The 27,783-nt window shown below is 36.8% G+C and overlaps 1 protein-coding gene across 8 annotated transcripts in view; it reads left to right on the forward strand.

Annotated features, from left to right (window-relative positions):
- The window catches only part of LOC588695 (serine/threonine-protein phosphatase 2B catalytic subunit alpha isoform), a 99,810-nt gene that overhangs the window by 49,823 nt on the left and 22,204 nt on the right, over window positions 1-27,783 (forward strand). For 4 of the 8 annotated variants that reach the window (XM_011680477.2, XM_011680478.2, XM_011680479.2 and 1 more), the window contains 7 exons: window positions 1,602-1,747; window positions 3,642-3,784; window positions 11,080-11,157; window positions 13,799-13,893; window positions 15,288-15,413; window positions 16,499-16,576; window positions 19,731-19,775. In XM_011680477.2, coding sequence (XP_011678779.1) covers window positions 1,602-1,747; window positions 3,642-3,784; window positions 11,080-11,157; window positions 13,799-13,893; window positions 15,288-15,413; window positions 16,499-16,576; window positions 19,731-19,775 — 711 coding nt within the window. The remainder of the gene's footprint in view (window positions 1-1,601; window positions 1,748-3,641; window positions 3,785-11,079; window positions 11,158-13,798; window positions 13,894-15,287; window positions 15,414-16,498; window positions 16,577-19,730; window positions 19,776-27,783) is intronic. The other 4 variants (XM_011680480.2, XM_003727287.3, XM_011680481.2 and 1 more) reach the window with 1 other exon arrangement.

Consider the following 27,783-nt stretch of genomic DNA (forward strand, 5'->3'; position numbering starts at 1 on the left):
GTGGGTGGGTGTGATAGCAGCTGAGTATATAGTGGCTGGGGGCTGCACTGCCTTCGAGTCTGGCCAGCTGTGCCATTGCCAATTTAACGCTCAACACGAGAAAGGGACACAAGTTTCTTGTATAAGGGGGTTTTGATTACAAGGCTATCTTACGCCTCGCGATTGAAACTATAAATTCATTTTTTGATCCTTTCAAACCATATTCCAATGGCTGTCTCTGTGAAATCTCTTGATTTCTGAACCGACTACCCTAAGCTTGTGAAATAAAAAGAATTAACTCATCTCACCCTTCACACAATATGAGGGCTGTCAGTGAAATCTCTTAATTTCTGAACCGACTACCCTAAGCATGTGAAATAAAAAGAATTAACTCATCTCACCCTCCACAAAATATGAGGGCTGTCTGTGAAATCTGTTAATTTCTGAACCGACTACCCTAAGCATGTGAAATAAAAAGAATTAACTCATCTCACCCTTCACAAAATATGAGGGCTGTCTGTGAAATCTGTTAATTTCTGAACCGACTACCCTAAGCCTGTGAAAATAAAAAGAATTAACTCATCTCACCCTTCACAAAATATAAGGGCTGTCTGTGAAATCTCTTAATTTCTGAACCGACTACCCTAAGCTTGTGAAAATAAAAAGAATTAACTCCTCTCGCCCTTCACAAGGACAACCATTTTCCTCCATTGAGATTGGCTATTATTACAAGCTTTAAAATCAGCTTTATATTTATCTCAAGCTAGTGAGATTGTGAACAACTGATTGTTAAACATTTCCAGCATCATGCCCTGAATACAGAAATTAAATTTTGAAGGAGAGCAGAATCAGATGACAGAAGTCATTTGTTATCAATAAATGTTATGTTAATCAATGTCATGTCTTGTTAAGCAATATTTGTTTCTGTATTGTCCCACTATTTAGATTTCATGATGCAGGCATTGTATCGAACATAGAGTACTTTAATACGCTGATGCAATTAAAATTGTTAAAAATTGATTGAAATTAATGTACAGTGAAACCTGTCTATAATGACCACCCTATGGTCTTTATGTACAGGTGGTCTTTATGTAAAGTTTCCTTTTAGTACATGTTTCAATGAGAAACCATTTTCAAGAGAAACAAAAAATGTGGTCTTTGTAGACAGGTGGTCACTAAGGCAAGTTTGCCTGTAAATTCCTTGTCTCTTCTGCTTCTTATTCGTACTTCTCCCTCTTTCTCTTTCTCTCTCTCTTTCTCTCTCTTTCTCCCAATTCAGGCAATATGAAATACACAGAGGGTGTATATAACCAATATTTTGATTTCGTGATGCAGGCAATGTATTGAACATGGCGAACTTATGCTGATGCAGTTAAAAATTGTTTAAAGTTGATTAAATTGAATATATTATAAATTCTTTGTCTAAATTTCCTACTCTAATTCGTACTTCTCCCTCTTTCTCTTTTTCTCTCTCTTTCTCCCAAATCACGCAAAATTAAATACACAGAGGGTGTATACAATGCATGTATGATAGCGTTTGATGAAATTAATCTATTATAAATACCTTGTTTTCCTGCTTTTAATTCATACTTCTCTCTCTTTCTCTTTTTCTCCCAATTCAGGCAAAATTAAATACACAGAGGGTGTGTACAATGCATGTATGATAGCGTTTGATTGTCTACCATTAGCAGCTGTGATGAACCAACAGTTCCTCTGTGTGCATGGAGGCCTCTCACCAGAAATACACTCATTAGACGACATCAAGAATGTAAGTATGATTATGATTATTGTTCCTTTATAAACCAGTTCATAGTTGCAGTCTGAGCATAAGCAGACACTATGAACATGACGGACAAAAAAAGCGGACATGAATATGCATGTGATACCTGTTCTACACATTTTTACATAATAGTAGTGAAGGGATGTTCCTTTGTCGAATGAGGAACTGTATATTCTGTCCGCTTTCTTTGTCCGTCATATTCATAGTGAGATGAAGGTCATTGCAGACCGAACTGTGAAATACACGGAGACTTTGAAAAGGTGAAACAAAGGCCATTTATGTAGCACCTCCATCGCTGTAGGAGTGATTATTTCAAAATGTACAAGTGGGAGCTATTCATGTTTTGAAGATCTGTGGATATTCAGGGTCATTTGGGACATGTGCTAACTGTGAACTGGATTATTGCAACAAAAAGCTTGGCTTTCTGTTAGAAATACAAACAGATATACATAAAATGGTAGAAATACTTTACACAATGAAACTGTAGCTTATCTGGAGATGCAAAGGTCATGGGTTTGATCCCCAGGATGAAACTTGAAACCTTAAGCAAGGCATTTTATCAACGTTGCTTCTCTTCACCCAGGCTTTAAATGGGTACCCAGTAGGATGTAAATGGCAATGTGGTTTGGGCATCATTTTTGCACCTGTAAAATAGTGACTAAAGAAAGCTCACCCGGCAGTGGAGAATGTGCACATGTTGTGTATGGGCAAGCCCTAAAATAGTACTTAAAGCATGTCTGCTCTAGTTTGGCAAGGGGGATTAGACCTCCCTGCAAGGTCACTGACAGGTGGTTATCTCACCGAATGAGCTCTCAATTAACACAAGTACAAGGGGATCATGGGGGACCAACAGGCACCGCTTTGGCATTGTTTGGTATATAGAGGGCACAAGTAGCTACAAGTAGTGCAGTCCTGCTTTAAAGCAGTGTAAAGGTAGACAACTTGCCTTCTTGTGTACAACCTCTATAAGAATCCTTGCTGAAAAAGAGTTTCTCATGGCACACAATTTCACAGCAGTGCCTTCCAACATGTGGTCCTATGAGTCGGCTTTCGAATGCTCTCCTTACAATCTGATTCTTTTCCTAATCTATCAATTAGACTTTAGGGTCTGCCAGTTTCTTCTCTCTATTTATATTCTGGCTTGAAAGGGCTGCCGCTTAAGCAATGCTATTTATATATCTGAAAACATACCACAGCAAAGTAGTCCTTTATTATGGAGTAATAGATAGATTGATAGTCATTACTGGCGAAAAGAAGGATTTTGTTTTCTTTCTCCAAGGTTTCAAGGTCCAAAGCGACGTTCAAAAAGGATATGACAAAACCGTGGCATTAAAAAAAAAAAAATGATAATATGAAGTACTATGCTTCACAATTCTCCATCTTTTAAAGCCTGTCTGCACTGGTTTGGCCAGGAGGGATTAGACCTCCCTGCATGGTCACTGACAGGTGGTTATCCCATCAAATCAGCTCTCGATTAACATAAGAAAGAGAGGATCATGGGGGACCAACGGGTACCGTTTAGGCATTGTTTGTTATGAAAAAAGAGAATTCATATCCATGCCTCACCCCTTCATTCATTGTTAAAAACCAATTTGATACATGTAAGTAATGCAGAATGATCTTTATCTACACATTTTCATATTTTATTTGTCTTTAAAGCCATACTGTCTACTTGTAGCTACTTGCTCCTTCTATATAGAAACATTCCTGAATCGGTGCCTGTTGGTCCCCCATGATCATCTTTTTCTTAAGTTAATTGAGAGCTGAGTTGATGAGAGAGCCACCTGCCAGCAACCTTGCTGGGTGGTCTAATCCCTTCTGGCAAACTTGTACAGATGGCCCTTAACCTTGATATTTGTTTGCCTTTGTTTGTTTTTGACAGTTGGACAGATTCAAGGAGCCTCCAGCATTTGGTCCTATGTGTGATCTCCTCTGGTCAGATCCTCTGGAGGACTTTGGTAGTGAGAAGAACACAGATCAACACTTCAGTCACAATTCAGTCAGAGGCTGTTCATACTTCTACAGGTAAGAAAGGCTCTCTAAAAACCAAACTCTTTAAAAATGTTTATCATAGCATATTTGTGTTGTTCATACAGCCTTTTCACACACAGCTAAAATTCTATAAACATGACTAGTATAAACGTGTTTCGAACGTGTTTAAACTAATCACGAGTCTTTCACACACAGAAATTTCGGTGCGATCGTTAATTGTTTCGTGATTAACTACTGCTCGTAAAATGCGCAGTAGTGCCATTGCGCATTGAAGGTCATATCATGTCAATCAAAGCGCACGCTCCATCCAGTTTAAACACGTTTAAACAAGAATTTCCTTTCACACACAAAATGTCAAGCTCTCTAGATACGAACTTCGTATCTGCAGCCTGCTTTTAGGGGCGTATGGATCGCGACTTCGTATCTATCCCAACATCGTATAAACGATGTTCACACTGGGAAATTTTGTCTATAAACATGTTTAAAATTTTACGATGATTCTAATCATCACTAGATACGATGAATTTTAGCTGTGTGTGAAAAGGCTGTTATTCTTGTACTTTTTATGCCTCATGTACCAGCACAAGTTGCTTTTAAGAGGTCCTAGTCTATTAATTATTCTGTAGTTTTGATTTGTAATTTTTTTTATGATGCCAAATAAACTGAAATTGAATTGAAATTAAAGTACTAGAACTTGTACCAGCATATTTGTGATACTCCTGAATTTCATGTAAATCATTATCATTCAAGGTCGCTTCTAGAACAACTGAAAATTGTGAGGGCATGACAACACATGGATAGTTGTATGGTGTGTACTTTATGACTCCCAGATCAACCATTAATTATTAAACTGCAGTTTCAACTTGTTAATAGCAAGTTGCTTCTAAAGGCCAGTACAGATATCACGCAGCAAGCCCCCGCAGTTATTAAAGCTGCAGCGTTTTTAAAAGATGTAAATTAATGGCAACTGCATGCAGCAAAGGTCCTGTACATATCAACGGAGCTCTGTTTTATAAGATGTGAAATGGGAAAATCACACTTTACGTCATAGAAAAAACTCTGTAGTTTGGCCGAGTTGTATCTGAACGAGGAATGAGAGTAAATGCAGTAAAATCAAGCATTTCTAGAGCAAAGTGTAAGGATGAAGAAGAGACCCCACCCCTCCCCCAAATAAAAAACATCATTAAATCTCAATTTTAATTTGATACAACACTTAACAATTTTGCAATAAAGCAAAGCACTTAGTAGTTTTCGAAATTATGAATATTTGATAAGATTAGTGTGATTTGGAATATCATTAAGGTGACGTATCCCTTTAAAACCTGGTCACACATAAGACTGGATGAGTAATCACATCTGAACAAGGAATAAGAAAAAATGCAGAAAAGTCATGTTTTTGTAGAGGAAATTGCAAGTGGGAAGAACACCCCCTCCCCCCACAAAAAACAAAAAACAAAAACAACCCAGACATTATTAAATCAGAGTTTGCAATAAAGCAAAGTATTCAGTAGTTTTCTGAGTTAAGATTGATCGGTTAAGTATAGTGTGACTTGAAATATGGTTTAAGGTGATGTATCCCTTTAAAAGCTGGTCACACATTAGACTGGATAAGTAATGAGGGTTGTTATCTAATGAAGCAGTACCATTCATATCCCCGTGAGAACACTAGAACAGCGAGGGAGAGACTCTTGCAGGAGGGGTGGGGGGGTGATTACTGGTAGAACTCAAACAGTGGAACGTAATGACTTTCAGTATCATTTGGGTAATTGATCATTTCATACATATACAGCAGAACCTGTGAAAGAGAAGCAAAAATTCAAATGTGTTAAAGTTGCTCATGCGTGATTATATAGAGGGTAGCACTGAGCCAACCGGTATTGCGCTCCTGTGAGTACTAGTGTCCCTTTATGCATACGTCCGTATGGGAGCGCAATACCCCTTTGCTCAGTGTTCGCCGAGTTGCCTACTTCACGAATGCCTATTTTCCCCGTACATGAACATCTTCATTGTCAGTTCAGATCTACTGAAGATTTCAAATCTGTTTGTCTCTTTACACGCATAGAATCTAGTATATCGAAAAGCAATGCTAAGTATATATAATTGTTGCACTTTTAAAGGCAGTTACTTTGCTGAAAGTAATGCTACAACTATATGCATCTATGATCATTGCCATCTTTGGTAACTATTAGCTCTTTAAAAAAATTATTAAAAAAAAAAAAAAAAAAATTAAGTGACCTAGTTCATATATAGTTATGCCTCCAAATTGCCAGAAAAAAGGGTTTGAAATAATAATTCATAAAGCCATGCACATACTTCTATGAAAAAGTTGGGTGTTAGGAAGAAATGAAGTGGCCAATTTGCTACCCCCTTATCCCTCGCTTGGTTTAAGATGCCGAGTTACTATTCAGTTGAGCATGTAATGAGAATTCCAAACCAGACTTAAATTGGTGTGATCTTTCATCCCATGACAGTGCATTGGGTTTTAACGGTCAGGTGATATACTTACTTGATCTTCATGCGCTGACAGCTTGTATCAAAACTGCAGATGGAGGTCATACCATGAACCTCTAGTCATACTTAATCTACTTTATGCTGCTCTATTACGACAAATAAGAATGATTTCTAATATTCTTTTTGTTTTTTAATGTCATATTTGTATCATTATTATTGTTAGGAATTAATATTCTTCTTTTTTTTAATGAGAGTAGTAGTATGTTTATGTTTATGTTGTAGTTTGTTAATTTTGAATTTCCTTCCCTTTTCCATTTTATAATACTTCCATCTTCACTATCATCATCGTCATCATCGTCATCGTCATCATCGTCATCATCGTCATCATCATTGTTATCATCATTATCATTGTAATCATCATCATCATTGTCATCATATTACATTTTTGTCCAGATATTCATCTTAATGTGACCTTACAATTTATGACTGTTACAACACCGACAATCCTATTTCGGCGGATCGTTCATTACTAGTGCAAAATTTGATTTATTTTCATACATCACATGTCGTAACTACACCTCAAAAGGCTGGATGTGAATGTCAACATTGATTTATGTCAGTCATGCCCTGTTAAAAAGGATCTTGTAATAACGCCTATAGATCTTAACACATCTTACCCATTGTACCCAATGTTTACAATCGAGGCAGTCCACTAGTACTTCCGCTGCTTTTTAGGAGCTTACACGGCGCGTATATTTGCATGTCGTCCGTAAAAGAAAAGGGAGTTCTCTTCCTGGATTATGATTTCACATGCAGCGAGATGGAAATATAATCGCTATATTGCTTGAGAAGGCGCAGTGATCTGATAACAATCTGATAGTAATACTCATGGTTACTAATACTGTTTGACTTTCGGTCTAGCCTTGCTGCCTCTCTCTCTTTCTCTCCCTCCCCCCCCCCTCTCTCTCTCTTTCTCTCACTTTCCTTTCTACCTTTCTCTCTCATTGTCACATCATCTCTTTCTTCAAATGTGGGCACTCTAAAAAAACAAACATCCCCCATCTTCTCTCTCTCTCTCTCTCTCTCTTTCTCTTTCTCTTTCTCTCTCTCTCTCTCTTCTCTTTCTCTTTCTCTCTCTCTCTTTCTCTCTCTCTTTCTCTCACTTTCTTTCTCTTCCTTTCTTTCTCTTCCTTTCTTTCTCTTCCTTTCTCTCTCATTGTCACATCATCTCTTTCTTCAAATGTGGGCACTCTGAAAAAAAAAAAACATCCCCCATCTTCTCTCCCTCTCTCTATCTCTCCCTCACTTTCTTTCTCTCTCTTTTCTCTCATCATTGTCACATCATCTCTTTCTTCAAATGTCGATACTCGGAAAAAAACAAAAAACATCCGCCATCATCTACAGTATCTTACCTGTAGCACATATAGGGAACAAGAATAGAACCCTTGCTCTCCGTCGTGTATACAAACTGTCTGTCATTGCCTCCTCTCATTGGATCATGTATATTGAATCGGAAGGTTTGATGTGACATCCTTTCTTTATCCCTTTCATGTAAACACACCCACCCTCAGATCTACATACATGCACTAGTCTATCCTCATCCCTGTCATGTAAACACACCTAACCTGAGACTGCACATGTAAACACACCCAACCTCGGATCTTCATAGCTGCACTAGTCTATCCTCATCCTTTTCATGTAAACACACCCAACCTTGAGTCTACATATGTGCACTAGTCTATCCTCATCCCTGTCATGTAAACACACCTAACCTGAGACTGCACATGTAAACACACCCAACCTCGGATCTTCATAGCTGCACTAGTCTATCCTCATCCTTTCCATGTAAACACACCCAACCTTGAGTCTACATATGTGCACTAGTCTATTCTCATCCCTGCCATGTAAACACACTTAAACCTGAGATCTACATAGCTGTACTAGTCTATCCTCATCTCAGTCATGTGAACACACCCACCCTCAGATCCACATAGCTACATTGGTCTATCCTCATCCTTTTCATGTAAACACACACAATCTCAGATCGACATAGCTGTACTAGTCTATTCTCATCCTTTTCATGTAAACACACCCAAACTCAAATCTACATGCATGTATTAGTCTATTCTCATCCCTGCCATGTAAACACACCTTAACCTCAATTCTACACACATGCATTAGTCTATTCTCATCCCTGCCATGTAAACACACCCAACCTCTGATCTACATACATGCACTAGTCTATCCTCATCCCTGTCATATAAACACACCCAACCTTGAGTCTACATAATGTGCACTAAATTTTAGTCTCATGTATACAAGTAGCTTGCTACCTACCGTGTATGCACTTTTCCAAGGAGAATTTAACATTTTGTTTTCAGATAGTATACATGATGTTTGATTAGGCTGTTAGTGCTACCACACATTTGCATATTTATTTAACATACCTGTATGTTGAATCAGTGAACTGTATCAACTAATAAATGAAACAAACATGTAAAAAAGGTGTTTGCATACAAATGATACACGGCAGTGAGGGCATTAGTAATAATTACCCACACAAGGTACCTTTGGAACAGTCTAACGCTGGACTGTTCCAGAACAAAATGATGTACAGTTTTTGTTTTGTAAAATGTTTTATAACCTGATTTTACTATTGACCGATCAGAAGTAAAATTATGTGCTAGGCTAAATAAATGCCTGGTCACGTGTACGCTCTCAACCCATCATTTGATTAGGATCCGCTTCATTGTCGTATAATATATAATTCTTCATTTGGACTTCCATGGAAAAATCACATTTAATCATTTTTAACGTAGTGTGAGTTAAATGTATATATACAGTGAATAAACATTGGTGTTGTTTTGGGATATTATGTGGAGAATAGCGTGTGTTTGATAAATTTTGACAGACGATGTTGGATATTCCCCCTCCTGGATTTCATGATGCGGATAAAAGTATGCTAAAAGTCCTCCTTCTCTCTAATCTTGCCCTGACTTTTTAAAAGGGATTTGCATTTTACCGTCGGGGCAGGTAGCCAGGACCCAGTAGGCCTGTCCTCATCAGCTCGGGATTGCCAAATAGCTCGCTATTTCTGATTTTGAAATACGAAGAAGAATATGTCTTGTTTACCCAGGGTAGCCTCATCAGTATTCATACTGTTCTCCCTGAGGGCCCTGCAATCATATTATAAATAATCCTGAAGTTACAAATCAGCTCGTGACTGGACCTTGAAACTTGAAACTTGAGCTCTAGAAATTAGCTCGAGACATTTTGCTCAGCGTTCGCGCATAGTGTGAGTCTTTGGGCTGGTGAAGACGCACTGGACAAATAGCGGGATATTTTGCAAACTAGCCCAATATATCTTGGGATGATAATCTCGACCAGATATCCGGCTAATTGCAACTTCGGGCTGATGAAGACGCAAATTAACTGGATAATTTGCGATCGGAATAGTTCAAATAGCGGGATATTTGGCAATCTCGAGCTGGTGAGGACAGGCCTAAAGAGAGCGTGGTATTGCTGATCAAGGCTATGAATAATGAATTAATGCACAGACTGCATGGGGTAAATTTGTTTCATCTATTGTATGCTTTATATATATATATATATATATATATATATATATATGGTCTTATGTACCGCAATTTTGTGTGAAGGTTTAACTGAAGGTTTGAGTGAATATCTTTATGTACCTGCGATATTGTGTGAAGGTATACCTTAAGGTGTGGGTGAATATTTGTATGTACCTGCATTATTGTTTGAAGGCTTAACTGAAGGTTTTTATAGTGAATATTTTATACTGTTTCATTCCAAGGATTAGTTTGTGTTGTGAATTTACATCCAGACAAGATAAAAAGATACAAATGATGATCTCGTTGTTAAACACAGGATGCTGCAACTTTGATTACAATATAAAAAGATAAATGGTAAAGTACCGGAAAATAAAATTTAAGATGAAATGATGAAGATAAAAATGTCATATAACTTTGAGTAATGCTCACATGAAAAAGGATAACCGATACCTAGGCTATGATGGAGGCTTTAGGAATTGTGGTAAGATGTCAAATAAGAGTCTATGCATGCAGATAAGGTAAAACAGGAGATGGTGCAGACAACAACGAACGGTGTAGAACTTCTATTTACAGTACATCTTCTATTATTACAAATTACAATTTTCCCCCTCAAATCCTGACAAATATCACTGTTGATTTTTAGAGTTTGCTTCATTGTTCAGGTTTGTATTGGTTCCCTCCTCAAATAAATGCTTACATCTGAATCTAATATTTCTATGTAAACATTATCCTTGTCTAGAATTCTACAAATTAATGATTTTTTTTGTTTGTTTGTATGAATACAAATAAAAAAAAATTCCCTTTCAAATCCTGAAGAATATCACTGTTGATTTTTAGAGTTTGCTTCATTGTTCAGGTTGGTATCAGTTCGCTCCACAAATATGATTACATCTGAATCTAATATTTCTATGTACACATTCATGTCTAGAATTCTACAAATTAATGAATATTTTTGTTTGGTTGACTACAGATTATTTTTTTTCCCTTTCAAATCCTGATGAGTATCATTGTTGATTTTTAGAGTTTGCTTCATTGTTCAGGTTTGTATCGGTTCCCTCCTCAAATATACTTACATCTGAATCTAATATTTCTATGTACATTGTACACGTCTACTGAAGCTACTGAAATCCTTGCTTCTGATTGGTTATCAGCAGATTTGTCACTGATTTTTGTCATTTGTCATTGAAAAAAGGCTTTGTGAAATGGGTCCCTGATCTAAATCTAATATTTCTATGTACACACGTATCCCTGTCTAGAATTCTACAAATTAATGAATATTTGTGTTTATTTGTTTGATTGCAGCTATCAAGCATGCTGTGAGTTCCTACAACAGAATAACCTTCTTTCAATAATTCGAGCGCACGAGGCTCAGGATACGGGGTAAGTGACTTTGTGTTTTCTTCAGAATTTTTTTATTTTGAGAAAGGATATTGTAAACATTTTAAAGCCCCACTGCACTACTTATAGCTACTTACGCCCTCTATGTAGCAAACAATGCCTAATCTGTGACCATTGGTCCCACATGATCCTATTTTTCTAATGTTAATTGAGAGGATATTGATGAGATAACCACCCGCCAGTGACCATGCAGAAAGGTCTAATCCCTCTTGGCCAAACTAGTGCGATGGGGCTTTAATAAACTTTCACCATATTTGGGTTTCATGACAGTCGACCATTCATCGAATATATAAACTTAAAGGTAAAGACCAGTTATGGTCATGCGATTGCATTGTGAAAGAAACGTTGTGGAATCGATCAGAAAAGGTTGATCATCTAGCATCTAGCATCTGCAAGGTTCTGGAATCATCAAAATGATAAGAAATTTGGCCCATTCTTCGTAAAGTTACAAGCACTATACCCAGAAAGATGTATATGGGACTACCCTATATCTCTCACAGACCATGAGAAAAACAAATTTACCAAATAAATGAATTAGTAGGCGGTTTCCTGGCAAATTTTTTATCATCATGTATTAGTCAAAACATATTCTTTCACATGATTGGTAATGAGAGCTTCCATTTCATTTTTTGAAATTGGGGCGTTTCCAATACTGGTCTTTACCTTTAAATTTTATATAGTTTGTTAGGTAATGACATAGGTCCTATTTTAGATATTCCATATCAGATCTATTTGATTGTTAATATTAAACAAATTGATAGGATACCTCATTTTAGTTTATATGTTATATTATTGATTTATAGATTTTTATGAAAATGTGTATAATACTCATCTTTCAAAATTTAGATTTTCTGGAAATGTCTATAATATTCTCCTTTCAAAATTGAACTTCTCTGGAAATGTAATTGCGTAACTCTTGGAATTGACCTAATGTCTTCATTCATTCAAGGCAGTTTGACTTGAGCCATTGACATCAAGCAAACTTCCAATGTGTTACCCACCGTGAACTCTGTGGTTTGAATAATATCCGTTTGCTAACATCACACATCACATTATCCCATAGAACATAGACTTTATGACTCTGCCCTCCCTGAGGGATGTGTATAAATGAGTCTTGGTTGTTGTCTTGCAGTCGACAAATTAATTTAATACTCCCTGCTATCGCAGCATCCGTAGGTATGTCCTCATCAGCTCCAGATTGCCAAATAGCCTGCTATTTGTGAAATAAGCCTGAAGTCAGCTCGAGAATCAACCTCGAAACTCACGCTCGAGACATTAGCTTGAGACATTAGCTCGAGACATTTGCTCGAGACATTTGCTCGAGATATTTTGCTCAGCGTTTGTGCATAGTCGAGTCTTCGAGCTGGTGAGGACGCACCAGACAAATAGCAGGATATTTGCAAACTACCTTACCCCAAGATATCTTGGGATGATTATCTCAACCAAATATCCCGCTAATTGCAACTGCGGGCTGATAAAGACACAAATTAGCTGGATAAATTGCGATAATATCGGGATAGTTAAAATAGCGGGTTATTTGGCAATCTCGAGCTGATGATGACAGGCCTTATCGGAAGTCTCCTTTCAGTCGAAATGGAGATTTGAAGCACATACTTTCCCCTCTCCCACTCCTCCTCCCATGATTTATCATTTCCTCGGATGTAGCCTGGGGGGTGGGGGAATGTATGAACTCAAGACTTTGCATTTGGGGCCTAGGATGGTAGAGTAAATGGGCTGGAGTCATTTCATTGGTTTATTGATGCTTTTTCTGACTTCCCTTTATAACATAACTATAGCATAAATTTGTGCATTTGAGGCGAGCCTGAATCTGATGACCGGGGTAATAATATTTATGTAAAGTGCTTAGAGACATCGTCAATGAAATAAGCACTATATAAATATAGAATATTGTTATTATTATAATTCTTATGTCATGGAAAGTGAAGAGCATTATAACTCGAGAAAGCTCCTGAATAGCTCTGATTATTCAAACAGCCATCTCAAATAATAAGAAAGAAAGTTAACAAAAGATAAAGAAAAGAAGAGTAAAATGCAAGGCCATTTCTGAGAAAACCTCTGAATCCTTTTAGAACTTGAACTTCTCTTTTGAGGGAGGAAGTAATGCCAGGATCAATGCTGATACTTGCATGTAAAAGAATTTACATTCAATTAATCCATGAATTCACCCAAACCAAGCAACAGTCATTTCCATCATTTTTTCTCTTGCGCATTCAAGGAACAGAGGTATTAATTGTCCTTTAAAAAACAAAAACAAGAACAGCGAAGCACTTGTAACAAGATTTAATTTGCAGATTACTCGTGGCGTAATTGGCTTCCTGTTTCGCTTTCCTCTTTCTCATCAGTCTTGTCAAGTTTAATCATTCAATATATGTTCTGTGAAATACACATGATCTGATATTGTCCAATTATAAAACTGAGTTTTTTAAATAAATTAATTTCTTCTGAAATACACATGATCTGATATTATACAATTATAAAAGAGAGTGTTTTTTTTTTTTGATTAATGAATTTCTTCTGAAGTACACATGATCCAATATTTATACAATTCCAAAAGTGAGTGCTTTTTTAATAATTTTAATTAATTTATTTTGTATATTTGCAGGTATCGGATGTACAGGAAGAGTCCTGCAACAGGTTTCCCCTCCCTCATTACCATCTTCTCGGCACCTAACTACCTGGATGTGTATAACAATAAAGGTAAGACTTGCATGCCTTCTTACAAAGTATAGTCCCATTCATAGACTTTCATGTCATCTAATCTGTGAAGTCAGTAGTCCCATTCATAGGCTTCCATGTCATATAACATGAAGTCAAAGTGTAGTCCCACTAATAAACTTTCATGCCATCTGACCTTTGAAGCAGAATAACAGTCCTGCCCATAGTCTTTGATGTGTGATATAACAATAAATATATATTGGTCCCATTTTAATGCATTTCAGTCCAATGTCAATCAAATCCACAGAGTCTTTGGTATAGTGCTTCATTTATCATAGATCCTATTTCATAATCTACCCTGTTACTTGGTCTATCACCAACTAATGTATCTTAACAAAGTCGAATGTATCCTAGTCTATACTTGTGTCGGTATTGTAGTCCCATTTGTAGTGTCTTCTGTAACCTATAGGCAACAGTGCACTACCCCCCCCCCCTCCCCCCTCCCCCCTCCCCCACTTTCCACAAAACAGATCCTGCATTATCCACAGGTATGATTTTAGAGAGCTTTCATAATGTCTACACCAATAAGAAGATGGGAAAAAAAGTGGGTGGGGGGGGGGGGGATCAAATTGTTGGTTAAAATGATGGCAGTGGGAAAGAGTTTATGGAGAATGGCTGATCAGACATGCAGGTTTTCATGAGTAGTTAGTATTCATCCAGGCATGCATTGTAATGTAGTACTGAATTCCCCACAGTCATGCCTATTCATGGAATTCTGAACATAGCCACAGTTAAACCGTCAAGTCTCACTGGACTCATTATTACCAAGGCAATGACCATCAAGAAATGGGTTTATTATACATGTTACAAAGTAATTACTTTTCCGTTGATCACATACAAATTACCATTGTTCCTGTGAGATAGCGTTTTTTTTAACCCATTACAGTTCAGAGTTTTCTTTCAATTTTGTCATTAATCAGTTTTTCTCTCTTCAAATTGGCAATTTAATCTATTTTATGTTCCACTCCTATATTTTATTTGAAGAAGAAAATTTTCTATGAAATGAACCAATGTGAACGGAAAAATACATAATTTATACAAGAAAAAATTGTTTTATATTTCAAACCGTGTTGCCAATTTAGAGGTTTTAATGATTACTTACAATTAAAAATCACCCTCATTTGAGAATGGCACAATCTACTGCATTAGATGTAGAGTTAAAATTGTCTATGATTTTTGCTGGGCGTAAATCTCCTTTAGCAAGACATGAATCTGCACTTGCTTCTCCCACCCTGGTATGTATGATCCATGGGCGCCTGGTGGGTGTAAAGGAATTGGTAGCCAAGTTGTTGATTATGAGTGCTACGTATCAAAGAAACCATTGTTATTATTTTACGAAATCAGTGACATGTTATATACCTTTTTTGATCTTACAGCTGCAGTACTGAAGTACGAGAACAATGTGATGAACATCAGGCAGTTCAACTGCTCCCCGCATCCTTACTGGTTACCTAACTTCATGGATGTCTTCACGTGGTCGTTACCGTTCGTCGGTGAAAAGGGTAGGCCAGCAAAGACAGGTTTATTAAACGCTAAAGCACGGCTCGACAAAAACAGGCGCCCTGGACACGGGAACGCCCCAAATTCGTGTTCAGACCCCCCCCCCCCCAATTTAAACATTTTAAAAAGGGTTTATGCATGCAGCCTCCGGAAAGTTTTACTCAGACCCCCTTCCAAAAATTCAGTGTGTAGTCCTGGCTAAAAGGATTGCTTTTTTCCCCTTAATATTAGCAATTGCTATTCTTTTTTTCCTGCTTAATTATGTCATTAGATTAAGAATTGGTTCCTTTTTTTTTGGGGGGGGGGGGGTGGCATACATCTGGTGACAGCTCTTCATGTTTGCATGTATTTTAGAAACAGATCCAATAAGAAGCATGTCATTCACATGACTGAAAAGTGTGAAGTTGAGGGGTCGAATCCTTGCCTGGTTCTTGCGTCCTCACGCAAGGTATTATTTACAGTTGTCACTGTGGTTTGTGGAAGGGGTACATGGTAGGATATCTTTTTTCTCTCGCTATTTGCCAACGATGGTAGCAGGCTTGCTCGGTAGCCAGGACAGTAGTCTGTTGTTAACCAAGTAGAGAGATTTTTTCAGTGTACAAGGTGTGGCAAACAGGCAGAGAGTATTAATATTATTATGAATTAACTCTTTATATATGCCACACAAACAATCTCCCTGTGCCACATTGTATTCATCATGGGATAGATATAACAAAGGCTTCAAGATTATTCAACTGGTTTGAATGCAAGGTTTAAAAGGGTTGTCATGAAGCTGATCAAGACCGAAAATGGATTGTTTTTCAAAGCCATTGTGTTGCACAAAGCAATCCTTCTGCCAGTAAGGCATTAATCATCATTACCAGGTCTCTCGGAGAGGACCTAAAGCCGTCAGTCCTCTGGTTGCTTACTAAAAAGCAATTATGCTCTCTTAGCAGTCAGGTACAATAACCACCACTACCACTACTACAAAGGTGTCTCTTGTTGTGTGCAATTTTGCACGAGTGGAAAACGAGCGTCGTGCAGAGAAGCGGAGAAAACAACCAAAGTGTTAATAACCAATCATCATTGTCGCTTTCCGCCCTTACAGTGACGGAGATGCTCGTCTCGATCCTCAACATCTGCTCCGACGATGAGCTCCTCTCAGATGGAGATGACACATTTGAAGGTAGGCATCTGACCTTTCACCTAGGTCAAAGGTCAAATTTTGCATGTTCCTCTGCCCCTCTCCCCCATTCCCCCCTCCTCCTATGGAATGTGCCCGCCTTTACCCAAAATTTGATTGATGTCATTCTCCTCCCTCTCCTGGTATTTTTGAATATCTTCTTTAGATTGCTAATGTTTTTCATCAGCATGCAATTTGCACTTTGTTCCACTTCCGTTAGGAATCCGAGGACACACTCGACTGTTGTGTGTAACACTTAGTGTTTAGCAATCACTTGGAAGGAGTCCCCGGATGTTTGTTGCAGACTATTACACACCGTCTGCCGGGGGAATCAGTGGTTGTGTTTAAGAAAAAATCAGAAACAAAAACGTTCATAGGATGAATTTCAAAACGAATGTGTTCCTTGCCATCTAAATGGGGACAGATATGATGAAAGGATAAGAATTGGGTAAAAAGTGCTTGCTACTTTCCTGGAATCATTATTTCCACCATCGAGTGAAGAACACATTACTGCTCCCGTGCGGCTGACATGATGGATGATAGGGTTTATTGGTTTATTCATGAAGTCGTTCAGTGTATAATCAAACCTGCTATGATTTGAATTTATGAAACCTTATGGAGTCATCAATCTATGCAGGTACTTCTTTAATGCCAATCTAAATTACAATCAATAATTCATAAACTGCTTTATTTTCTGTATACCAATAGCCAAATCTAACTTAAGTTTTTGAAATTGTAAAGTAGTCGAACATAATCTAGGATAAGTCATCAAGCCCCGTTTGAATATAGAATAATATTTTGTGATAATATGATGAAGACAGTATTCCTTGTATTTGTTACTTCTCTGTTATTAACACTGAATGCACCTTATTTCATGCTTCTTGCAATATGGAGCACATTTCTACAGTTTTCAGTAAAGATATTTTTTTATTTCACTTTCCAGAGGTAAACTAATTCATTGAAAATATTTTGTTAAACTTTAAAGCCTGTACTGCGGGATTTTCTATCAGTCATAGACCAGAAAAAGATGTATTCGTCCTTTCTTTTTAGAGTTTAATTGCTTCTTGTACTCTGTAACAATAGTCTTCTTAACAATGTCCTTGTGGATTAACATGATGTTTTTTTTTGGTACAAGTCAAACAACTGATTGTTGAGCATACTGGGCTATTTTGATTTTCCCCCTCTGCCTCACAATGATTGTTATGAGGAATTAGGCTGATCGATGACATTTGTTTGTTTTTGTTAAAGGATACATATTAAGTCAAAAACGTCAGAATAAATACTTCAATAGCTAGGAATCTTTAGACTTCACAACTTGAAGTACCGTCGATAATGCTTACAATAATTAAAGGGTACTCATTCAAAATTACAATTAAAACACTTGTGATTTGAATGAAAGTCATGGATGTAAGTATCCATGACAATAAGAGCTGTTATGTGCAGATAGGCACATCTCTTGACGTCTCTTTTTAGGTGTAGCTGTAGTTATTAGTTGAATTAAAAATATAAATATGTTAATGGTTTAATGAGTATGTTCCTGGACAGGAATATATGTGACTCGAGGGTGTCTTATGATTGTAGTTCCATGTGATTATAAACGTGCTCTAGGATTAATCAACAATTCTCTCACATTCTAGGCTTTTAACCGTATATGAAGTATATTTCCTCACTTTAACATGCTTCAAAAATTTTCTCAAATTCTAGGCTTTTAACCCTATATGAAGTATATTTCCTCACTTTGACATGTTTAAAGACTTGCTATGTAAATAAAGTTATAATATGTAATGTATATAATATATAAAAGTTTATGTGGAGAGAGAAGGAAAGTAATGTTATCCCCTTGATACAGTGCTTGAAATTAAGAAAAAAGATTGGCATTCAAAAATATGTAAAAACCTCACCGGTAAGGAGCTTGCATTTGGACCGCCATCATTATAATACAGTCAAACCTGTCTCGGTGGCCACCTTTCTGTGGTGGTCATGCATTTTGTCTCCCTTGAGAGAGGGAGACATGTGTGTTGTAGAACCTGTCTAGAAAGGCAACCTAACTACCGTGGCCGCTTTTTCTTTTCCCCTTGCGTGGCCTTAATGGAAAGGTTTGACTGTAATTAGTATGCAACTGCACCAACATTTGATCTCCTTATATCTTCTACACAAAGCACTTGGACCATTTTTACGTGGCGCTTTCATTTTTAGAAATGCACACAATATAAACCCCACATGCTAATCGACTACTAACAGTATTTCATTACATTGCAATGAAATTGTACACAAGTCCCTCTAGGAATAAGTTTGAAGATGATTTGTAATCACTAGGCGTGCATATCATGCCTTTAGTACGCATATTCATGATATTATAACTTAGAACATTGTTGTTGTCCTTTTTTGTGTGGATGGGAGAGATGAACCAAATGGTGATTATAGATGTTTATTTTTTCATCTCCCCCCCCCCCCCCACCCCACACACACAAATAATTGACCCCTGTACTTTTATCTATCCAGTTTGATAAAACTAAAACATATAAAAAAAACAATTAATAAATATCATTCATTACCACAAACAGAGCATGTATACAAGCGTAGGGCAGGATGGTTATGAATGAAAACTGCTTGAAGTTTTCGGGATGACGAATGTTAACTATCTATCTATCACTATTTGTATGTTTTAATTCATCTACCGGTATGCATGATGCTGTATTTCTATCGTTCAAGAATTAATCGTGCAACTGAATTCTTGTCACTGTATTCTAATTATGTTTGCCCTTTTTTCCCCTCACCCACTTTTCCCCCCTTCCTTCTTTTTATTCTCAAAACTACCCCATGATTTTCACTCCCACCCTGGCATATTTGATGGCTGGGTGTGACCCCCTTCCAACTGACTGATCAACACAAAATAATTGTATGTGGATTCGTTTGGGTTATTAACACAATATTTTGGATGTCATCTTGATTAATATAACACTGTCCAAACAACTCCAACCCAATTAATTGGTATTAATGGATACAAATGCTCTCCACTCTTACAATCATTACCCACATGTGGACCTAACTCAATTGGGAATTAAATCTATGCGAACAAAATCTGGAATCATTTAAAATATTGGCACAATATTGATTTAATTGAAACAAATGGATTGGAAAAACAAATCCACACCAGGCTTAACAAATAAAGTTAAAAAACCTTCAGTATTACCAAGGAACGGTAAGTTTTTGGAGGTCATCGACCTACGACCTTTTTATATTACAACGTGTGCCTAACATAATTGACATTTACATCATGGCACTGTGTAATATAAAGGAAAGCAGCGTGATGTGTGATAATATACCCGATCCTCATACTAACAACTTACTTTCAATATATGAGTGGCCACTCTAACGTGTATCGGTGATGATATTTCACCAGATAATATGTGTTATACTTTATCAATCTTGTAAACTCAAAGAGAACAGCTTGTGTGGAGTTGCGGGGCGAGGGTGTAAAGGCTGCCTTGGAAATGAAAAAAATGATAATAATTGGCACAAAGCATTGAGCTGTTGGATTTGTGCTTTTATAACTGAGATAATGTTAATGTTTATTGATATAAGTCCTTTTAATTTGTTAGTTTTTAAAGTTATGTACAGGAAGTCGGGCGTCCTATTGCATATTTGACAGTTTGACTCGATTCCAACCATTTTCTCTTCCTGCTTTATATAACCCACAGCAGTACCAGGTTTTTTTATTTTCTAAATTAATCAGTTTTCTTATTTTCAGAATTAATCAGTTTTCTCATTTTTTAAAATAATCAGTTTTCTTATTTTCTGAATTAATCAGTTTTCTCTCCTCAAATTGGCAGCAGTTGATCTTACATTCCACTCATTTGTAGTTTTTAAAAAAAAATGAAATTGTTTATTAAATGATCCAGTGTAAAAGAAAATTGCAAAATTCAACTGAAAAATTGCCAATTTGTTCACAAAATAGTGATTCATATTTTAAGCCGCATTGCCAATTTAGTGACTAATGATTAGTCGGAATTAAATTGCTCCTATTCTAGAATGACACCATGCAATGCATTGAAAACAGACTCAAATTTGTGTGTGATTTTTGTACTTTCTGCTCATGTATAATGTGTAATTGTGGATCAAAAGATAATATGGAAATGTTCCCCCCCAAAACGAGACTCTGTACTGCTGTCGGTTACCTCTGATTCTTCTTCCTGATTTGCTCATCTGACCTACTTTGGCACTGTACCTCTGGTCTCTTTCCTCTGCTTTGTAATTATTTTTTGTTGGTGCTCACTTTCAGATCCCTTGATTTTCTTTCGTTTCCTGTCTTCTTTCTATCAAAATCATTACTCCATCTATTTCCATACTTCCTACTTTTTCTCTCTCTTTCTCTCCCTTCCTCCTTCCCATTCTCTATCTCTGTGTGTCTTCCCCTTCCCCTCTCTCTCTCTCTCTCTCTCTCTCTCTCTCTCCCTCTGTCTATGTCTCTTTCTGTCTGTCTCTCCCTCTCTCTTTCTCACTCAAGATTCCTCTGTGTAAATGTCTTCCTCCTTTTAATCTCCATTCTGCTTGCACTACTTTCTTGCTCTGTACCACACCTATTTCTTCCCTACTTTCACTTCTGATCTTTATGATGATGATGATGATGATGAACAGCATTTGTATAGCGCCATTTATCTGCAAAAGCATTCAAAGGCGCCTGGCTCCCTCAATATGTCACATATTATTCGCAATGTTGCCGGAAAAGATAGGTTTTGAGTTCAGATTTAAAGGTATCAATGTTGTTACAATTTCGAAGTTGGACAGGTAGAGAGTTCCAAAGATGCGGAGCAGATGAAGAGATGAAGAGTCTTTATGACTCTGTATTTCCTTTTGCTTGTATCTGTCTTTGCCTCTGTCTGTATATCTCTCTCTTTCTCTCTCTCTCTCTCTCTCTCTGTCTCTGTCTGTCTGTCTGTCTCTCTCTCTCTTCATATTGCTTCCTCCCAAAAAAACTCTTTCTGTTCCCCTGCCCACAATTTTAAAAACCTCTGTCATATTTTCCTCTCTCTCTTCCCCCTTCTCTCTCTCTCTCTCTCTCTCTCTCTCTTTCTCTCTCTCTCTCTTCCCCCTTCTCTCTCTCTCTTCCCCATTCTCTCTCTCCCTCTCTTCCCCTTCTATCTCCCTCTCTTCCCCTTCTCTCTCTTTCCCCTCTCTCTTGCCTCTCCATCCTCTCTCCACCTTTTCTCTCCCCTCCCTCTTTTATCTCCCCCTCCCTCTCTTCTCTCCCCTCCCTCTCTTCCCCCCCCAACCCTCTCTCTCTCTCTCTCTCTCTCTCTCTCTCTCCTCGTGGCAGTATGTATATCATCTTTGGCTATATCTTTATCTCTTTCCCACCCAAGTGCCGTGTCAGGCTCTGAATAATTGATACCCACTTTTCTCACCTTGCCATTTCTGTGCATCTGCTCCACACTCTCACCATTAGTCAATCACCTTCTCTCTAATAGACCTGTCTTACTACGTGTATCTATTGCCCGGGGTAGCTGTATGTCAAAAGGGGTACCTATATGTCAAAAGGCTAATTTCCAAATTTCCATTTTTACTTGCAAAGCATTGCCCTATAATCATGAAAGCATTTTTGATGGACAATATTTCTCTTGATATCTCAAAACCATGATATGGATGGGTAGTATTTGTTAAGGATATGTCAAAGGCTAGTCAAACAGATAGATTACATTGTGTTTGTCTGTAAAGAATAAGAATCCTCTTTAAGATATGTTGCAGTAAAGTCTGAGGAAGTTCAGAAGGATGTAGAGAGAGAGTAATTAGTTTTGTTTTCAATGGAAACTAAAAGTCAGCTTCGATAGTTCCTTGAAAGTCCATTATCACTTTGCAATCGACTCTCTGATCCCAATTCTATCCATTAATCATGGCGAGAGTGATAACACCCTTTTCATTGTTTTTATATTCTTTCACTTTCAAGTACTTTTTATATAGCAATAAAACATGAATCTGTTTTAAGTGTCTGTCATCTTTGAGAAATAGGTGCAATTTATCCAACCCTTTTTTATTAATAACAACTAAAATTGCAATTTACGATATGGATGAAATAAAGGGAATACCGGTAGTATATTTTATGGTAGTTGGTAGCTGAATATATAGCTCCTTGAGAAAAAAGATTTATCTAAAATCAGGAGGTTCCATTGATTTATTGGTTTTTGTCCATAGTTGGAGCTTATTTTTGTATTATCACACTAAAAAAAAATGATGGTGTATATAATATAATGCATTCCTGAAATGCAAACAAAGTTGATTTTCCTAAAAGATTTTAGATGTACATTGTAAAAGGCGAGTTAAACTGAACTCTACTAATTTGATGCATAGGTGTGGCTTTATTAATATGCTTTATATCAGTCTATAGATAACTATTTGTTAATGATCTCTGATATGATTGATGTTGCCATACGTTATTATTTGATAGAAATGTGTTCATTATAAACAAATTATACACGCCTATACATATACACGCCTATAAATATACACAAAACATTTTTGTCCTTGCTATTAAAATAATGTGGAGTTTGCTGTGAAGACTAATATGTAACGAGAATTGTTTATCTTTTCAATGAAACCAAGAGTAATTATGTGGGTCACGTTGTTTCAGTTACTATAAAAATTGATTATGGCATCATATCCGAGAGGTTATTGGGTTATAAAATATTCATATATAGTCTCTGCTATATTATTGGTTTGGGGGAAAAGTTTGAGGTATATTTTATATTATTTTATACATTTTTAGTCATTTTATGACTTTTTTTTATCCTAACAGTAAATATGCAGTTTATATCTCGGTCGGGTTGGTTTATTAATTCCAGACTCAATTTATTTTCATTAATTTAGATATTCATATTAAGTCTCTGCTATATTATTGATTTGGGGGAAAAGTTTGAGGTATACGATGCATTTTATGACTGTTTCTGATCATAAAAATAAATATGCATCAGTTTATCTCTGTCAGGGTTGTTTTATTAATTCCAGACTCAATATATTTCATTAATTATAACATAACTATAAATTAATCATGTGATATCAGGGTAACACTGTATACAGGTGAATCTTTTAAAAGGAAGGACAGTAACAAAATGATAGCCATCTTTCAAATTTTTCATTCTGGGATATAGTTTTATGAGAGTTTAAAGGTTTCCTGTAATTTTTCAAAGTTAGAAGGGCGTTAACGCTGTGTTAAAGTATATGAGTTAACTTCCTCCTGGCACCAAACAGATGAAATGGTTCTTCTTTAACCCTGCTATGGTACTGTGTCTCTTAAGGCATTCTCTTCATAGTTGTCTCTCTCAACCCAAGGGTGTAAATGGTCGCCTGGTAGGAAGTTTTACCCTGTGTGCTGTGACTGCTGTCTGTATATATTGGCTGCCTAGCTAAGCCAGAGAAGTGATTTTTTTAAGTACATACAAAAAAAGTATTGTAAAATGGTGCTCCGCTATTTACAGCTAACTAACTTTATTATTGTACAGCAGCTATTAATAGTTAACCCCTCCTCTGCTATGAGTGGACAATACTGCCTAAGAATTTAGTGCTCATTTATGTATTAATTAATATTACAAAAATTATAAGTTAAAATTTTCTTGTAGAAACAGGAATGTAATTTCTATCATCAAGTTGGTATTCATAGATGTATTTCATGTCAATTTTAAAAAAATGAAACGCAGCATTTTAAGTTGAGATATCACTCTTTAAAATTCATTTATGACAATCATACGAAAACAGAGTGGTCCAGATGGGATTAGATGAGAATGAGTTGCTCTTTAATATTGTATAGAGCTGATGTTGGATTACTGTGTCAGCTTCAGATGTTTCTTGTATCAAATTAGCTTCAAATGTAATGCTTACATCAGTAGCCACAGAACCCTAGTGAAGAAATAGATAAGGGTACATGATATCACCCTGTAGGATACCCTGGTTCCAGATAGGGGCACATGATAACACCCTCTATTAATATACCCTGGTTCCATCGGAAACCGCTTTCTCCTAGTTCTGTCAGTTGGATACATTAGGTCTGACTTCATCAGCTCGAGTTTGCCAAACAACCTGCTATTTTGAGACTAGGGATATTAACTTGAAGCTCGAAATTGCGTCTTCACCAGACCGGTACGCTCACCACAAACTAGCTCGGACGGGCGCAATTTCCCAAATAGCTATATATTTAGGAAACAAGACCAAGACCAAATATCCCACTAATTGCAACTGCAGGCTAATGAAGAAGCAAAATACCTGGATAATTTGCGATCGGGATAGTTCAAATAGCGGGTGATTTGGCAAACTCGAGCTGATGAAAACAGGCCTAATGTAAGAAAAAGAAATTGATCTCCTAGCCACAGGCAATGTAGGAAGAGGTCCATCTGTATTGACAGTTCTCCCTTGCGAGGCGGCTGAAGAAGAAGTTCCTTGACACTGGTTTGGTGTCTAAACTCGCTAGTTTATTTGCTAAGGACATATATCCACCCATCCCAATATTTGCTCTTGTTAAGTGAAACCTCTACAAGTGACCTTGTCTCAATGTTAAGATGGAGAGACAGAAGGCCTGTTTTCATCAGCTCGAGATTGCCAAATATCCCGCTATTTGAACTATCTCGATCTAAAATTATCCAGTTAATTTGCGTCTTCATCAGCCTAAAGTTGCAATGAGTGGGATATTTGGTTGAGATAATCATCCCAAGATATCTTCGGCTAGTTTGCAAAATATCCCGCTATCTGTCCGGTGCATCTTCACCAGCCTGAGGACTCGCACTATGTGGGAACGCTGAGCAAAATATCTCGAGCTGATGAAGACGTGATATGTAACTTCTGGCTTATTTCCCAAATCAGAAATATTGGGTTATTTGACAATCTTGAGCTAATGAAGACAGGCCTAGAGAGGTTAAGGAGTAGACCTTGTTATTTCAGTCTGTAAACTTGCAGGAGCGCAACACCGTCCCTTCCATTAGATATTCTTACTGCTTTTCATTCACATATTTACCCCTGTTCATAAGGGATGGTAAATTTGCATATCTGCCTCGTTTGTATTAGAAATATCCTAAATCATTGAAAGAATTGTATTGTTTTATAGAGACAATCTTTGTTAGTTAAACTATTATAAGTTGTAAGTTAGTCTATTTGGTGTCTTACGTGGATTGTGTGTGTAAAAAGCATTCCTTGATTATGGCGTAATACTTTAAATTTGTATCTTACTCAATTTCTAACGAGCCATGGGCTTTTTTCTTTGACCCGTGTCCGTTCTTGATAAATATTTATCTTAAAGCTCATGGGCTATGTGTGGTCTAGTGCTTAGGCAAACATAGTCAGATTAAATATACCAAAGAGTGCATTTAGAACCCTTTACCTTTGTTTGTTGAATAGCTGAACCTGTAGAAATAGCAGACATGAAACCTTACTAATAGACACATTGATATGAGATATATTTAATATTTTTCTTTTTTAGACAGTACAGATACTGTGCATACTAACGAAGTGTGAATTTGCATTGTGTTTTCCTTGCCCTTTCCTTAATACCATATATACCCTTTCCTTAATATCATATACACCCTTTCCTTAATATCATATACACCCTTTCCCTTTATCAGCTTTAATACCAAACTAACATCTGATATGATTTCCTTTGGATCTGACCCACCCCCATCATAATCATTCCTACCAATCCCTATTTGCATTTTGCCAAATCATTAATCATTCTATGAAAAATTCATCTAATCCATGTTTTCTTCTGAAAATTAACTATGTATTTCCATGCATTTTGATCATATCATCTATGAATATTCATTAATAATATAGTGAACTCTTTTTGATAAATGTTTTGATTGCATTTGCTACTTGAATGAAGTTGTTTTTGGTTTGATAATGCTTCTTTTGACGTCTTTGGATAAGTTTTGAATACTAATGACTGCATTTTGTATGATATATATTTTATGATACATTTAGTACCCTTTAAATTGAATGTAGAGAAATATTAAGGTGTTATATATTGACAAGTTTACTGTACTACTCGTAATTCGATTTTGGGACTATTAACTATTTTTTTTTTTTGCATTAAAGATTAATTAAGTTATCATTTGTTTAATGAATATTTGCTAAAATCCATGTTGGTCTCGGAAAAAATATTAAAGAAAACATTGAATATACTTGAGTATGACCGAATAGAGGGTAGACATTTGGGAACAGCATCACGGATTTAGGGTCTGTTTGATAGGAGGGGCTCTTTACTGCAAGCTATGTTAGACGCATGCAAATCATGCATTTATCGAAAGTTAAAACAATTATTATGATTTCATGGTTTTTATCTGTTGTTGTGCTTGTCATTAAGAACCGCATCATTTTAGAAGATTTTCATTCTGACACCAAGCACTGGGGGGTGTTTCACAAAGATCCCAAGTTGAACTTATCTCTGAGTTGGAATTAACAATTATGGAAAGCCGTCAGCATCTTTCAGAATATTTCATTAAGTCATTTCAAAAGGCATAAAATGTTGATTCAAATCATTCATATTTTCTATTATCAAGGAGATTTCATGTTCTTGATGTGGAATTTATAAAAAGTCTAAAATATTTGAAGTTTTGCTTTGGAATGTATTTTATTTTAAGGCTACAAATGGCTCTCCATAATGTTTAAGTCCAACTTAGAGTTAGGTTCGACTTAGGATCTTTGTGAAACACCCCCTCTGAATTCATTGCATGATGCGTGAATTGCACTGTGCGCTTTGATCATGTAGACAGCGCACTTTGCATGATCATCGCATGGTTTCATGGCACCCTTCTACCGGTCAAACACACCCACCACACCCTTGAGGGACACGCCCATAAGGGGCACGCCCATCAGGGACACACCCATGAGGGACACGCCCATGAGGGACACACCCGTAAAGGATACACCCGTAAAGGACACACCCGTAAAGGACACACCCATACGGACACGCCCATAAGGGACACACCCATTCTTGTCTCTGTTTACACTTCAACCATATGATCAAAGTTTACTAGGTTTTTGAATTATTTTGGCGAACTGACGGTTATCGAAAGACCTCTGTACAAAGAAATTTGAGGATGAATACTGAATATTCAAGTGACAATATAACTTCTTCCAAGTTGTTTATTGGCAATATCTTTAAAAAGGGAATAAATAGAATTTTCTCAGAATATTGAATGTTACTGAAACATTTTTATCTCACCAAAATGAACATA

Source organism: Strongylocentrotus purpuratus, unplaced genomic scaffold (assembly GCF_000002235.5).
Source record: "Strongylocentrotus purpuratus isolate Spur 01 unplaced genomic scaffold, Spur_5.0 spur5_scaffold_10, whole genome shotgun sequence".
NCBI classification, from domain to species: Eukaryota; Metazoa; Echinodermata; class Echinoidea; order Camarodonta; family Strongylocentrotidae; genus Strongylocentrotus; species Strongylocentrotus purpuratus.